Source organism: Phoenix dactylifera, chromosome 7 (assembly GCF_051530095.1).
Source record: "Phoenix dactylifera cultivar Ajwa chromosome 7, Ajwa_hap1_PhDact_Kaust_v1.1, whole genome shotgun sequence".
Classification (NCBI taxonomy): Eukaryota; Viridiplantae; Streptophyta; class Magnoliopsida; order Arecales; family Arecaceae; genus Phoenix; species Phoenix dactylifera.
In genome coordinates this window covers 29,292,405-29,309,116 of record NC_143196.1, presented here as the reverse complement: position 1 = coordinate 29,309,116, position 16,712 = coordinate 29,292,405, and the positions used below count along the sequence as shown (strand labels likewise).

General features: G+C 38.7%; 1 protein-coding gene across 1 annotated transcript; it reads right to left on the bottom strand.

The window, feature by feature from the left end:
- Nucleotides 1-140: 140 nt before the first annotated feature.
- Nucleotides 141-7,278, bottom strand: LOC103705353 (laccase-15-like). Its single transcript, XM_039127780.3, has 6 exons — nt 6,982-7,278; nt 6,262-6,413; nt 3,556-3,797; nt 2,783-2,908; nt 418-1,341; nt 141-271 (listed from the first exon to the last, which is right to left on the bottom strand). The coding sequence occupies exons 1-6, from the start codon at nt 7,090-7,092 to the stop codon at nt 141-143; spliced, it is 1,686 nt and encodes a 561-aa protein (XP_038983708.3). The 5' UTR covers nt 7,093-7,278.
- Between the last annotated feature and the right edge of the window lie 9,434 nt (nt 7,279-16,712).

Below are 16,712 nucleotides of genomic sequence, written 5' to 3'. Positions count from 1 at the left end.
AATATTAGAGACATTACCCATATAGATCAGATGGAATTAGAAATTAAGAAGTCATCATTACATTGAGTCCTCAGAAAGCTAGTTTCCTGTTAGAATCTCGAATCAAAAAGCTACAAGGAAGGATGAACATCTGAGCTTCTCTAGCATGGAGGCATATAACGAGGTGGGGGCAGCATCTTGGCTTGTGGATGAGCACCATCCTTCACAATGAACACAGTAGTCATGCCCCAAGTAAGGTGGCGCTCCAAGTGGCAATGCAGGTACCATACGCCTGACCACATGCATTACACAAATAAAGTACTGCAAGTTAATTGCCAAACACTAGAAAAAAAAAAAAAAAGCCTGCTTCAGTAACTAGACAAGAGAATGAGCAAGAATCCTACAATATAGACTAGCTAGTTAATTGATATAACTTACCAGGATTATTGGCCTTGAATCTGATAGCCGCCCAGCCATCCCTTGGAACATCAATGGTGTTCTTTAGAGGAGGATCCACCAAGTTATACGTCAAAGGATCCTTCCTCGCATCAAAGTTCCCAATGCCCCATCCTACCACGTAGAAGCTAAAGCCATGCAGGTGCATGGGATGGTCCTCCGCCAACACCAGCGATGTGCCCTGGAACACAACCTCCACACAAGCGCCATACTCGAACACCTTCACCTCAGTCCCCTTCCTCGGCGCCAACAAGCTCGTTGGCGGGTCATCCGCCGTGAAATTGAAGTACAACGGTGGCTTGCAAGGGAATTTATTGCCGAAAACCCCATTAATTCTCTTATAATAAGCTTGGAGTATATCGATCGAGGGGATCTCGAAGCTTATATTGTTTAGGCTTGCGGACAAAGTTGTTTTTGTTTCATTGCGCATGCTGTTCAACGAGACAGTAATGAACAAACGATGGCTAACAGTAGTGGGGACATTGATAGGGTGGTGTCCATCAGCTAGGCTTCGGAGCTTCGAAGTGAAGTTGGTTGCCGCCGCGGTGTCATTATAGAAGGGAAGGGAGGGGAAGGAAGGAGGTTTCTTATGGCAATTACTGGTGTATGTTAAGATGGCAGTGGTGGCGTTGATGTCGAAGTTGGCGATGTTCTGATAGACCAAGGCTCGGGCTGCCATGTAGTATAGATTGGTTGGCTTCTGGTTGGCTTCTAGGAGTAGGTCCATGGTTTCCCCAGGGGCTATCAGGATATAATCTGTGGTTATGGGCTTCACGTAGCTGCCATCAGAGCCAACGACCACCAACTGATGTTTGGAAATGGAGAAGAAGAGACTGTTGCTCATTGCTGCGTTGATAACACGAAGGAGATACCTCTTCCCTTGCTCCACCACCATTCTGAAGGTTCCTAAAGAGGAGCAACATTTTTTGGTTATGCAAAATAAGAAGAATTATTAGAGTAGCAAGTTTATTAGATTATATTTTTAATGTAATTATACATGGAGTTGGGATGCAAATGAGCAGGAAGATGGGATGAATTTTATTGTTCAGCCAGGGTAGTTGGACTGGCCCTGTAGAAAATTATAAACAACCTAGTCCCAAGCTTGGTTCCTCTCCATTTCTTTACTAGAGTGACATCCATCATAAAGACTTCAATTTCACCGCAGCCACTAAAAAAAACTCCAAATACAAATAAATACATAATAAAAACATATAACAAAATAAATGAACAAGATCCAATGGGTCTCTACAGTCCAAGGGCTTTCATTCATGTACATGGCTCTGTTTTATGATGGCCAAGAAGTTAAAATCTCTATCTATAGTGGTCTGATAATGCGTGCTGTAATGATTTATGAGGCTCTCCATTTTGTTATATGCACTTATCTACATATCCAGTGGACATCTAAAAATTGATTGTTATCCAATGATGGTAGTTGTTATACAACAAATATAGAAATTTCTTTGTTTTTCTGTCTTTTTTTTTGTCAAGAGAACGTAGATATATGAAGTTGGCATGTATATTCTTATCAAGCTCGTGGGCTTTAGGCTCTGTTCTTAAAACACGCCTTAAAACACCTTCTTAAACTGTGATAAATGTTCTCAGAACACTTACAGAGAATCTAATTTTTCCTTCTCAAAAATAGATCTAAATTTTCCCTCTCAGGAAGAACAAAGAATCAAATTTTAGCTAAGTTAATCAGTTAAACGAATTTATCAAGTCACCCAAACTCTGCATCCACAAGAGTAATCAGGTCAAATAAGGTTCAGCTCTAAAATCCAGGCTTATGTGGATTCCCTTTGAGTAGAAGATTTGAGAATGGATTCAAACATTAAAAATATGGAATTCCAAACAAAAACAATCTTAAATTAGGTTACTCCATCAATGTCTTAAAATGTTTTTACAATATCGTAATTAAGTTTCACTTTTATACTCTTATAAAGCATAACTTAGTATATCTGGAATTTAAGAAACTTTAAGAGAGGGAAGTGTGGCTCTTCTGAACCACGAGGCAAGAATAAGAAACAATGTATTAGAATTCCTTATTTCTGTATCTTTAGAACTCGTTAAACTATATAAAGTGGCTTAATTTCCAATTTTTCACTTTCACAAACAATCCTAATTAGATTATTCTCATAAGCTTCTAGAGAAGATATCTTAATATTTTTAGAATTTAAAAAGTTTCAACACAAGGAAGAGAGACTAGACAAAAAGGTTTAAGTATTTGAGTTAATTATGTCTATACCTTTCTGGAAATGGTTAAATGTTTCTACTAACACTTTCAGGCCAAGTGGAGAGTCAATTGTTAGCAAACCATGAGACCAGAGCATCCCCAGAATAGACCCCTCACCTGACTTTGAGCACGGATACAGGTCTCCAGGCTGACCGTTGATTGTGAATGCGTCTGAAACTGGGTCATTTTGTGCTTGAATGGCTTCTTCAAGTATCTCCTTCATATCTCTCTTCCACCACTCTCCTGTATTGGAAAAAAAAATCATTCATTAGGATCATTATAATTAATTTTGATGGAATTACGATACAATGTATGCTTGGGATCAATTCTCTTACAAACAGGAGTTTTAGACTATTGATTAGCTTGGTAGAATAGAGACCTACACAAGTAATTCTAGTATTTTTATTTTCCAATCTTTAGACTAGCATGCAGGAATTACAGTTAAGCCTGCACTACTGGCTAGTTCCTTAAGTATGTAACTGATAGTAATCTATTTTCTTGAACTTGAGCGGTTTATATATCTATGATACGAAAATGTACAGCAAAACTCTAAGAATTTATTGTGTTCTTTAGTCCAAAATAAGTGATGGATAATTTCTCGGTGGCTCAAAGTTCATATGAGGATATTTCTCTCAAAAATTTCTGTGGAAGTCAAAAAGTTTATCTAGAAACCTTGATATTGGACTGCATGCTTCAGAATTTTGACTGTAACAGTCGTTTCTTGATTCCAAGAACTAATTTTCTTTCTCCTATGAAGTCGAATTCTTATGGAAGTATAGTTGGCCCATTTCAGAAGTCTAATGTCTGTTTAACTCCAAAAAGAAGAAGAAGAAGAAGAAGAAAGAAATGGCTTGTGCAGTTGTTTGTGTGGGCTAAGGACAAGTACAAACCAAGTATGAGGAGGAATTCCTGATGGTACTTGAACGGGTAACAATTGGGAGGTTTGGGATAGATAACAATGGCTCCATGAACTGTGGCTCGATTCCAATCGTCGTGTGCATGCCACCAAACGGTCCCTTCCTCGCTTGACAGCAAGATGGTGTACTTGAACATTTTGCCTGGCTGAATTGGGCACTGGGTGATGTATGCCGGACCATCTGACCAAGGATTTCTTGGCTGTTTAACTCCATGCCTGCACTTTAAATTTTAGAAATCAATCAAGCGGCTAGCATTTTGCGTAAAAAGAAGAGATAAGGCTTGTTGATATATTAATAGGGATATTAAAAAGGCTTCAAATATTAAGCAATACATAGCAGTAGTCTTGAATGGATGATAAAATTTAAAATTTTAGGTCTTCAGTAACTTCGATTTATACATGTTGTATTCATTAAATAAAAGTGGTTTTAAAAAATGATGATGGCGGTGCCAATCCTCGGATGAACCCCTAGCCATCAAGGTATGAGGGCTGGTCGGCAGATATAGAAGTGGTTATCATCATGTCTTGGTCTCTTCAATTCATTTCCATTCACTTGCTTCTTACAAAGTTTGGCAAAAAGAAAGACAAGGAGATCGACATGCATTATAATTATTTAGATTTATTCAAGAATTAAAACTAAAATCTCTAATAGCTAGGCAGGAGGGTGTGACCAGTGAGCCTCACCGGACATGTTAAGAAGGATGCTATAAAGCGTTCAAGCATTGTACATCAAGTCATGTTGAAAATATCTTAGATGGTTAGTAAAATTCAATTCACTACTACTTAGGGACCTCAGTCTTCACATGTTTTGTATAAGATCCAAATGTGGTTGTAGCTTGTATTACTAAATTTGTTCAACCTAGGCTTGTTCATGGCTAGACTGGGCTAGGATCGGGCCGGTATGAGTAAATTTAGTTAGATTTGGGCCCAACCCAGCTCGGCATTGGGGCCTCTTTCAAGCCCGAGTATGGTAACCACTCGAGTTTTAAGCTTCAGGCCTGATCTCAGGCTTCCTCCAACTGTTTTCAGATGCTGCTTGCGAATACGACGGCATTTTCATTGCTTCTCATCCCCGAAGTGAACCTCCATTGTGATAGATCTTAGAGATCGAGCGAAGAAGGGCGAAAGCGAGTGAGATGGAGGCGTACGAGGGAGGGGGGTTAAGGTTGAAAGGGTTAATGAAGCGGAGGACGGACCAGTGGCTGGAGAAAGTGGCGGAGGATGGAGGCAGCCGAGTAGGGAGAGAGAGGGAAGATGACCAGGATGGGAGAGGGAGAGATCTGGAAGGAGGGTTCTGGAACCAGTGGTCATGGAAGACGGAGTCGTATGTATGTGTGTGTGGAGGGGAAGGGTTGCTTGATGAATACAAAGATCCAGCTATCGTCAGGACTGAAGCAGAGGTCGTAGAGGCGGCCGAACTTGTGGCCGATGATGAGGGAGCCGAGGGAAGAATGGCATGGATGCAGATGGAGGAAGCAAAAGACTCATCAACCTTGGATGAGGCCAGCGACTGCGTAGCAGCTGGGGAGGAGCTTGGGAGGAAAAGCCAGCGGTGCAGACATGCACATACTCGTCAGCGATGCCACAGCTGAAACTGAGGAAGAGAGGCAGACGAGATCGGACGGAGGCCGTGCGGGGGAAGGTATATTTGCGGATGTCCGGCGGCGGGCAATGGAAGTTTTCCGAGAGGAGCGAGGGGGAGGGGGAGGAGGAGGAGAGGAGTTTCCAGTCGGCATCTCAAGTTAGAAATAAGCGGGAGTCTAGACTCTTACGGCGAACCGGGGTTGCTCGAAAATGGGATATAATTCCTTTTTTCGTGGTGTGCTCTATTTAACCGGTTGCTTTAATTTTTGCACTCTCTTTGGGCAAACCCGTCGAACAGTAGGTGTGCATTGCTATAGGTATGTGCATACTTATGTATTTATGTATGTATATATTTTGTGTGTGTACATATGTATGTATGTATTGTGTGTGCGCATGCGTGCAAAATTGATATATGTTGTTGTCTCTTTCCTAATTGGTTTAAGCTTTTGGAATTATTTAGTCAGTCAACATGGTATTAGGACTTAGATTTACTGGAGGTCACATGTCCAAATAATTTTTATATCAACTATTTGTTTAATTTATCCAACCTCTAGTTTAGTTTTCCATATTCATGCACGTGCACCTAGTTGTCATCCTTTCTGGCAAGCTTAAATGAATTTTAGAAACAATAGACAAATAGGAGAGGCAGCATACGTACATACATACGCATATATATGTACATACACATACATATGCATATATATGTACATACACATACATATACATATATGTACATACATACATATATACATATATGTACACCTATCATTCAACAAACTCTTAGCCTTTTGGAAAACTCCACACCACTCGTCACAACAAGCCTTTGTTATCATCTTGCTGCAAAACTAGCCTTCATGTGCATGATCTGGGCCACATTGGAGAGGAGGTATCAAGGCTGACTCTTTCTCTATTAGGTTTTGGGAGTTATTTGGTTACTCAAACATGTACACAAGGCCTGACCCACTTTAAGAGAGAAGCATGCCTGGGTCACACCTCATCTGAGGATCTCACGCACATCAAAGTCTATATATATATGCATCCTGATTTCTCTATCAGGAGCCAAAATATTACAAAACCGAGTGGGGTGAAGACGTACCAATGGATTGTAATATTATCAGCCGCATGGTTGTAGACCTTGACTATCACTCTATCTCCACTAAAAGCACGTATTGTTGGGCCTGGAAACTGCCCATTAATGGTCAAGATGTTCTTCGTGCTGCACAATCGAGTGTAAGGAGCACCTTCCACCTACAAAACCCCAAAAGTAACATCAAGTTGCAGCATTTGTAACCATTAATGAACATATCATGCAAACTTTATTTTGGTCATGGATCAACTTAAAAATGATATCAAATTAATTAGACATCAGTCATCAAAGGACCACCTTTGCACAGCTACATCAGTCTTTGCTGCTTAGACTACCTATCCATACCCTTACGCAGACAGGAATTATAACATGATTTGAAGCCTCTTGCTCAAGTGAATAGAACAAGCAGAGAATATATATGGGATGTCACACCTCGATCTGTCAAACAAGCAGCGAACCTGGACATGAGTCTTTGGTGGCCAACTATTGTGATCTAAGTAATTATAATACCTTGCTTAGATCTGAATAGTTGGCCACTCAACACCCAGTCCCATGAGAAGGTCACTATAGTATCTAGTGGGCCTGACTCATGCTTCTCTTGTTTCCGTAGGTGGGATAAGAGGAACAGTTGGGCACTTAAACTACTAAAAATTATCTTTAAGTTAGATTGTGGCACCCAATGCCTTGATGTGTAGGGATATGATTTGGAGCAAGCCTTCTGGTACTCACATTGAACACATAGTGCCGAGTGTTGCACCCGGCCGCGCAGAAGAGAAATCCAAGCAGCAACACCAGCCTCGAGAACACCAATTCTAATCCCTCTCCTCCTCTCATCCCCATCTCTAACCAGGAGAAGTGCAGCTTTTCAGGTCTTCTAGTCTATGTGCCTTTTTCTCGAGAACAAGTTCATGGGCTGTTGTAAAGCATTGACATTGTTAAAACTGAACGCGTGGTTGCCTTTCGTTTGAGTAACGTAATCTAATTAACTGGAATCTTCAAAAATGATGTTCTCCCTTGGGACGTTATTCTGCCATTACTCTTCTCTAGAAAAAGTTATTATGTTATCACTGCCGGTTGACCTTTAGAAACACAAGACGAAGGGGAAGTTGGACAAGGGACAAGGGTGACTAAAACTAGCTGGCCCTTTGATGAAGCTAACCTATTAGTTGCACTATTATTAGCATTGGACAAAGGTGGTTCATCACTAAGTAGTGAGACCTAGGTTATTTACTTGGGATGGATCTTTCTCTCTCCGTTATGGGTGTGAGTGTATGGCATCGGGTTGGTGGCGAAGTTGGACAGAGGTGACTAAAGTTGGCTATCCAGTGCAATTAAACCTCTAGCCATATTAATTACACCAATATTTTAAACTATAGATAAAGGTCACGCGTCTCCTGATAGTTGGACGTAGATAGTTTACTTAGGTTGAAGCACTTTCTATTTGCAGCAATCCAGAATTTCATCTCAAAAGTTAGTCAAAAGATGTCATTTGGATTTTCTGGTTCTATATAAGCACCCAAGATCTACCTAGTCTATAACCAATGTGGGACCTAAATATCCTCGCAAAGCTAAGAGTTTAAGTCAATTCAAATTCAATTACAATTACCTCCAATTTCATCACAAGTATTGCGATTAGCTTGTGGATAATCTAAATGCGTCCGTGCTGCAGTGACCTTGGTTTAAATGGGCCGTGGCCCAGTTTCACTCTAATAATTTTTGTAACAGCTCACCCCTTATTTAGACCCTGGTATCCTCATCAAGCTAAAAGTTCAAGTTCATTCAAATTCAATTACAAGTACCTCTAATTCAATCGCAAGTACCACGATTAGCTTGTGGATAATCTAAGTGCGCCCGTGCTGCATTGCCCTTGCGTGACTGATATTGGCTATTTGGTGTAGGTAATTCTCGAGCCCCATTAATTGTACTATTATTAACTTTAGACAAGAGTGTTGCATCTCCAAATAACTAGACACTGGTGATTTACTAAGGTGGATGGAGCCCTCTCTATCTCTCTTCCTCATCCGTGCATATGGCGTCGAAGGAGAGAGCAGCAAAGTTGGACAAAGCAATAAAAAATTGGTTCTTTGGTTAAACTAACCTTCTAGCCATATTAATCGCACTATTTTCAACGTTTGACAACGTGGTGCATCGCTTATAATGACCTCTCTCTCTCTCTCCCCATTGGGCATAGCAGGAACGAAGTTAGTTCTTCAATGAACCTAACTTTCTAGCTGCATCAATTGCGCCATTATTAACTTTGTGGAACTGGATAAAGATGAGAAAAGTCGACTCTTTGGTGAAACCAACTCTCAACCCACATTGATCATATCATTACTAACTTCAGACAAGGATGATGCATCTTCGGGTAAGTTGGACCTAGTGCTTGTGTTTGTTTGTGCTTTAGCAGGCAGTCCAAGTTGGACCAAGGTGATTAAAGTTGACTGTTTGATGAAATTAACCTTCCAACCTCATTAATTGCACCATTGTTAACTTCACACAGGGGTGATGCATCTCCAGTACGTTGGACACTTGGACTTGGGTGATTTACAGCCCCCCCTCTCCAAGTAGTTGGACCTATGCGATTTTTTAATATTTTTAATACGAAAAAACTAGCTGATTTAATTACCTCATGCGTCTCTCTCTCTCTCTCTCTCAAAATAGGAGGGGAAAAAGGGGGTACATGCTCAATTGGCTAGGGGTGTGACATACGCCCAAACAATAACCTGACCATAATTTTGCCCTGTGAATTGGCATAAATTTAAATGCTTCGTCACTTAGCTATGTTATGTAGAATATTGGGCTAGCTGGGTCAAGGCCAGGCAACGATTAGACCAACTTGAGCAAATAAATCTTGCATCGGGCATGAGTTTTTTTTTTTTTTTTGGTTTTTCATTTTTTGGTACAACAATACACCATATAAAATGTACATAAGTACAACCAACAAAATTAAAAAAAATAAAAGCTGACGGAAAAAAGAAGGGACAAACCCTTAATTTGTTCTCCCAAAGAAACTCTCAAGTATGATGAGATATAAAGAAAGCCACGCAGCCGGCTACATCATTCGCATTTCAATAAACATAACGGCCCGAAACAATCCACACCCTCTCGCTTCTGCTCTTGTCCTGACTTTACATGCGTGTTTCCTTACTTAAACTTGCTGTCGTAAGACATCAGTGTAGCCAAAGCACGAATATATCAATCCAAGCCCAATCCTATCCCATTTTTTGGGCCCCATCTTGCGCCTTTTATACGTAAAGACAAACAGATCATTTAACGTTTGGGATTAAGTGACTTGGAATTAACTCAGACTCTTAATTATTTAATAAAACAATCAATAGTACCCTAAAAATTAGGCAATTAGGTGCTGATTTGCCTGATTCTGATGTAGTTATAACCTAAACAAATAAAATTTGCAGGAGATAGATCAACCGTAAGCTATGTACAAAAAATTCTTTATACATCAAATGTATCGTATAAAAATATTTTATATACATAATATATACAATATGTAATATTTACAATATGGGCAAGTCAACTCATGTCAGATTGTTTTTGACCAGCCATAAATATAACTCTATCCTTCTATACCTTCCGGGTTTTCTCACCGTCTCGAAATACCGGATCAACCCATTTTTACAATCTACCTATCAATGTGAAGGAGATTCAGATTATTACTTTTTGACCAAGCATCGAAATTGACTTCTTCTCTTCTCTGAAGATCAATAAAACAATTTTCATGAGAAAATTCTGAAAGGAAAGGTCCACTTTTTTTTTTGTTTTATGGGAATGGTTTTTTATTTGGGCCGCTGGTCCTATAAGTATATTTTAGCATTTGCATTCATGGTAGGCAACATATATATGCATTTAGTGCCAACAAAAAATATGTGCATAAACTTTATTTTTCTGGACGTATCCACTAAGGCTAAACAAAAGGATATTCAAAAAGCTAAATAAAGTAAACTTTACACGCTGCTTCAGCGCCCCGGTTTGTCTTTGTTTCTTGGGTACCCCCACCCCTTGGCTATCTCAAAGTAAATTTCAACGGCAGTCGGTCATTGGATGGCGTGGCTGGAGGAGTTGGATTTGTGATCAGGGACCACCTTGGCAGGATGATAGCAGCAGGAGGGCGGCGCACGCCAGGACTCACAGTGGTCGGGGCAGAGCTGCGGGCTGCTTGGGAGGGCATATCCTACGCGTGGCAGGTACTTGGTGTGGAGCGGGTCTGCCTTGAGAGAGACTCATCTGTGGTTATCGACTAGCTACGAGGGACGGATCGATTTGGAGATGGTCACCCTCTCATTCGGGAGACTCGTAGGGTGGCGCGGGTGATGAGCGATGTCCAGATAGGACACGTGTTCAGGGAGGCGAACAGGGCTGCAGACTGGGTCGCCTCTTTTGTTGCCCGGCACTTCGGGGATTTTTGTTGGACGTCTGTAGCAGACGTTCATCCTGATTTGCAATTTTTATTTTCCCGCGATTTAGCAGGTTGTACTCACGTTAGAGTTATATGAGATGAGTAGCCGCTTTTACCACAAGAAAAAAGCTAAATAATTTACGGTTAGCCGCTGATTCTGATGTAGTTATAACTAAAACAAATAAAATTTGCAGGAGATAGATCAACAGTAAGCATGTGTATAAAAATGTTCTTTATACATAAAATATATCGTATAAAAATATTTTATATATGTAATATATACAATATGTAATATTTACAACATGTGTAGGTCAGCTCATGTCAGATTGTTTTTGACCAGCGGAAAAAATGTCTCTATCCTTCTATACCTTCGAAGTTTTCTTACCGTCTCGAAATATCAGGTCACCCCATTTTTACAATCTACCTAGCTATGTGCATGAGACCCAGTTTTTTACTTTCTGATCGAAATTGACTTTTTTTTTCTGAAGATGATTAAAACAATTTTCATGAGAAAATTCTAAAGAAAAAGTCCACTTTTTTTTGTTTTATGGGATTTTTTTTTTTTTTGCCACCGGCTTATAAGTAGATTTTAGCATTTGCATTCATGGTAGGCAACATATATATGCATTTAGTGCCAACAAAAAATATGCGCATTAAACTTTATTTTTCTGGACGTATCCACTAAGGCTAGGACAAAAGGATATTCAAAAGGCTAAATAATTTGCTATTAACTGCTGATTTCAATGTGGTTATAACTAAAACAAATAAAATTTGTTGGAGATAGATCAACAGTAAGCATGTGTATAAAAATGTTCTTTATACATAAAATGTATCGTATAAAAATATTTTATATATGAAATATATACAATATGTAATATTTACAACATGTGTAGGTCAGCTCATATCAGATTGTTTTTGATCGGCCAAAAAAATGTCTCTATCCTTCCATACCTTCAAACTTTTCTTACCAGTCTCGAAATACCAGGTCAACCCATTTTTTCATTCTACCTACCTATGTGTATGAGACTCAGTTTATTACTTTCTAACCAAGCATCGAAATTGACTTTTCTTTTCTAAAGATGATTAAAACAATTTTCATGAAAAAATTCTGAAGAAAAGGTCCACTTTTTGTTTTTGTTTTATGGGAATGGTTTTTTGTTTGGCTGCTGGTTTATAAGTAGATTTTAGCATTTGCAGTCATGGAAGGCAACATATATATGCATTCAGCTCCAACAAAAAAATATAAGCATTAAACTTTATCTTGCTGGAAGTATCCATTAAGGCTACGACATAGAATATTCAAAAGGCTAAATAATTTTCAGTAGAATATTTTTTTTTGTTGAAATCCCCATACTGGCAGTTTCATAAAACAAGCATATCAAATCATGCTGCCTGAAATATGAGAGCAGAAAAAAAAAGCATACAAAATATATCAAAGTGAATTAATTAATTAACAATCATGTCAGGAAGACTAAATGATGCATGAAGAACATGAAGTATCGCATGCGATAACGGAGAAACTAGGGAGCACTGGTTTTCGGGAAACTGATGAACTTCCAAGCGAATTTGAGCTACACCAATGCTTAAGAACCATGTTCTTACAAAAAAGAAAAAAAAGCTTTTTTTGTTTCTTTTCACAAGAAATTCATCCAGCAAGGACATGTAGTACTTAAGGCTTAAGCTTTGGAAAGAAGGATTATGCTCATGTTCTGGGCTGTGACATGGTGCTTCTAATCTCTGGCCCAGTCCATTGATACCTTCCGTAGCATCCAAACCTAACCCAAATCCACGCCCTTCTATTACTAGCCCTAATAGTTACCTGACCAGCATCCTGAGTAACAAGTTTGCATGGCCACGCTTATTTTTACAAAGGTCTATTAATTGTACAGAAAGCATAAACTATCTGCATGCAGACCAAACACGACTGATTCTACCTCTGTCGGGCAGGAAATATGATCAAATTTATTTGCTAGAAGATTTGGTCAAATTTGGCTCTCTAATTTCCTCACGGCCATTTCTATGCAGACCACAGCTTGATCATGTTATATATAAATTATGCATGGGTCTTGTACTTCTTAATTGAAATATATACTGCTTGAGACTATAAACTCAATTAGGGCCACAGCCAAACTTAGAGTTGCTGAGCCAGAGTTGTTTGACCAACCATCATGTGAGACATGTGATTAATAAGTAGGCATACCTAATACAACTTTGAATATCTTCTTTCCATGGCCTGCAGTAGACCCGATTTAGTGGAATAGTAGGTCTAGATGGTCCAATAGATATCTTTCCAACCTGGTTTAGCTAATCAGCGGTTCTATTTCGATGTGCTTGCTTTCTACCTGCATGTAAGGCTGCAACCAAGAAACTTTTCAAAAAGAATTAGAAAGGAGTCTTTCATCCTTGGTTTGAAAAAATTGGCATGAATTTGTTTTAGGCTCTATTTGGCGGAGCTTTTGGAGGGCCAAAAAGCACTTTCTGACCCTCCAAAAGTACTTTTGAATGAAAAAGGATATTTGGTAAAAAATTTGAAAAGCTGTTTTATCTTTTTCAAAAAGCTAAAAACAGCTTTTTGGGAGAAGCTCCATTTTGGAGCTTTCCAAAAAAGCTATTTTGAGCTTTATCGAGAAGCTATTTTTTGACCAAAATACTCATAATAAAATATGACAATTATATACTTTCTCCCTTTATAAACCTAAAAATCTGCTGGAGCTCTAACAATTATATACTTTCTCCTTTTATAATACTATGCAATGTCTTTTTCGGTAATTTTGTCATACAAAAGTACTTTCTTAGTTTCTTTATCAAACATATGTTAAAGTGCCACAACACTTTAAAAATGTAATTACCAAACAGCAAACAGCTTTTTATAAAAGCTTTATTTTTAACGGCTCTACTGCCAACAGCTCTACTGCCAACAGCTTCCCCAAACGGGGTTTTAGTCTTTTTATTTACGTGAGACTTTAATACAATTCTCTAGCCAATGGATAGAAGAAACTTATCCACTTTTCCACACAAAAATTAAAGTGGCGTCTTACCGGCTGATTAGTTCGGCAAATATATTCGCATAGATTTTGATAATTATATATACAACATGTACTGGACTTTTAAGCAATGGTCTAGAAAAAAAGATTCCAATTGAGGTTAACAAAGGATTGAAGCTTCTTCCCTCCACTAGATAAGGGATAAGTCATCTTTCCTTGATTATCAAGTAATGACTTTTGGAGTAAACTCATTCGGCTGACTTAGAACAAGCCAATTGGAGGTTTACAAGGGTGGTAGCTTCCTTCTTTGGAGAAAATTCAGGGAAGGAATGATCTATCTGCCAAAAGATATTTATGTTCACGTGTTGACAAAGGTTAATTGTTACTCATTTAATGGCATGGACTTGGTTTACAAAAGACAAATCAAATGGGGACATAGAAAACAGTGGAGATCTTTTCTTTTAAGTGAAGCTTAATTCATTTTCTTTCCCCCCCGGCAAAAACACTAACCTGCAACACCCAAGCCACATCTCAGAATTGTCCTCTAATTCGTCGCTGTTCCTTCTTTAACCCTATGAAAGTGTCTTCCGTTGGAGCACTCCAATTGCATGGAGTTCAATGAGTCTAATATTTGTTAAATAATGGCAACTTTATCCATATGGGAAAAAAGGGAGAGAGACCCACTTGCACTTTAATCATCAGATCCGGATTACAAGGGTTGTAAGACCTAAAAATTCATGAAGCTTTGATTGCTATCATATTCGGAGGCCTTTCTGTTTGTTATATATAGATATAGCAGAATTTTAACTTCAACCATACTTTGCTGTAAGCATCATTTTATAACTAATTAAAATTCCAACCACTACTTGATCTTAATTACTTCTTCTTATTTAATTACCTATTTAATCTTTTTCTTCACTGATTATGACGAAGAATTAGCTTATGATAACATTTTCATAAACAAACAAAGATAGTACATATACAGAGTGATTTTGTTTCTTGCCATCCATTATTTGCTGCTAAAAACGCCAATAACTCCTTATATATAATAGCCATCCTCTTACTTCTTAAACAGTAACTTGGGATACCATTATATTGCAATTCCACGTAACTGATGACCACCCAGCGAAGAGAATAGACTAGACGCGTCGATTGGGAGGCGAGGTTCCTCGAAGCCCAAAGAGCTGATAATTTGGAGTTCAGTCCATAATGGAAGCTGAAGCTTTCACGTAGGCAGAGCCAACTTATCTTGGCCATCTCGTCGTCCAAGTCAAATGCAAGGTGGCATAGGAATCTGGAAGGATGGCTTGGTTGAATTTGCCTACCATGCAAGGTCCAAGGCTTCGACTTGTCGATCTCGTCAACTTCCTAGCTGGATCATGATCATTTGAGGGGATCAATCATTTGGCCATCATTGACCATCTGATTCATGGGCTTTTTCTTCAGATTTCGAAGATTGACGAGGGCCCCACTTAATGTGCTGTTGCTCGACAAGATATTTACGTGACGCAAGGCATGACCCCATGCATGCGCCCAATGGGTTTAGGTTAGGAAACGTATGAAACAATGTTATCTTCGCTACCAAACTCAGTTTGACCCCAATTCTCCAATGGGTTCTTACAAACCTTCTTAGACTATTGACGTATTAATTTTCCTTCTTTTAAATGATTTTCAAGTGATGGGATTGCCTTTTCTTATTGTTTTGGGGGGATAAAGGATGAGATGAGCCCAATTACAGTCTAAGAAAACAACAACATTACAGGATTGGTCGATGGACATTACAGTCTATTAGGTTCTTGAGTTGTTAAGACTATTAATTAATAATGATACAGCGATCAAGAGTGGTAATTAAGAAAGGAAAGATAGTGGCTCAAATAAATATGGACATGCAAATATTGTTTAGCATAATTGTGTATGCCACTTCAAAATAAATCCTTACATAAAGTAAACACATACCAAATTAAAATAGTGTACAAGGCCTAACTATTTCAATATTCAGGATTCAAAATTAAAAATTTATTAAAAAGGTGGAGCTAATTTGTTTATAGAACAAAAATGACAGAAGCGGTATAGACCACACCATCCCAGTATTGTCTTGTGGAATGATTGCGTATCATGGTTTCATAGAATGATGACTCTTATAATAATTAAATATAAATTGCATATCACTTATCGATTTCATAAATCTAATCTAACTTAGTAGAAGTCTTGACGTCAGTGTGGTAATGTCATTATCCTCTAATGGCCTATTAATTTTTGGTGTGAGTGCTAGGTTGGAGCCTTATCCGCGTTGCTCTCAATTCATGTAATTGTTTATTGATCTTGAAGCAATGTGGGACAACTGTAACTTCTTGTAAACAAAGTATGGAGACTTATAGTTTTGCAAGAACAAGCAAGCTTTGAAGGACCATTATGCCTCTACTTTGCCAACTAAGGCAAAAGAAAATGTTGATTGTCCTCTTCCTCTTTAATACTAATAAACTTCTTGTAAACAAAGTATGGAGATATAGTTTTGCAAGAACAATCAAGCTTTGAAGGACCATTATGCCTCTACTTTTGCCAACTAAGGCAAAAGAAAATGTTGATTGTCCTTTTCCCCTTTAATACTAATAATCTCAATTTAGGATTATTGAGGTTGACAGGACCACGAAGAAGCAAATTGACACCGGAATTCCAATATAAACACACACACACACACACTCCAATTTAATAGAAAATAAAAATGATCAAAGATCAAATAATGCGAGTGAAAGTACAAGATCTAAGTGGTTCGGCAAAATCCTGCCCATGTCGATGAAGAGAATAAACTCGATCTTTATAGAGGATATAATCATTGAGTTTTTATCCCAAAAGTCCAATCCCAAGAACCGCTGCATGCCCCTCTCTTACTGGTGTATGATCATTGAGTTGGTCTCTTGACCCAAAGTCGGAAGGCTGCTAGAAACTAGAAGAGGCTTGCCAGCTCTGAGCCCGAACCAAATCCAAACGCGTTCCCGTTGTGCGAGCCATCCGTTGACTGCAAAATATTTTGACTTTCCAAAAAATAGTTATTAGTAAAACCC

Bases quoted from the DNA above. Each gene is read 5' to 3' on its own strand.
- LOC103705353 (XM_039127780.3), bottom strand. From the start codon at position 7,092: ATGGGGATGAGAGGAGGAGAGGGATTAGAATTGGTGTTCTCGAGGCTG. The intron at 6,414-6,981 runs GTGAGTACCAGA...GGGGTTTTGTAG, and splicing joins CTCGGCACTATGTGTTCAAT to GTGGAAGGTGCTCCTTACAC. The intron at 2,909-3,555 runs GTTTGTACTTGT...TTTCCAATACAG, and splicing joins GGAATTCCTCCTCATACTTG to GAGAGTGGTGGAAGAGAGAT.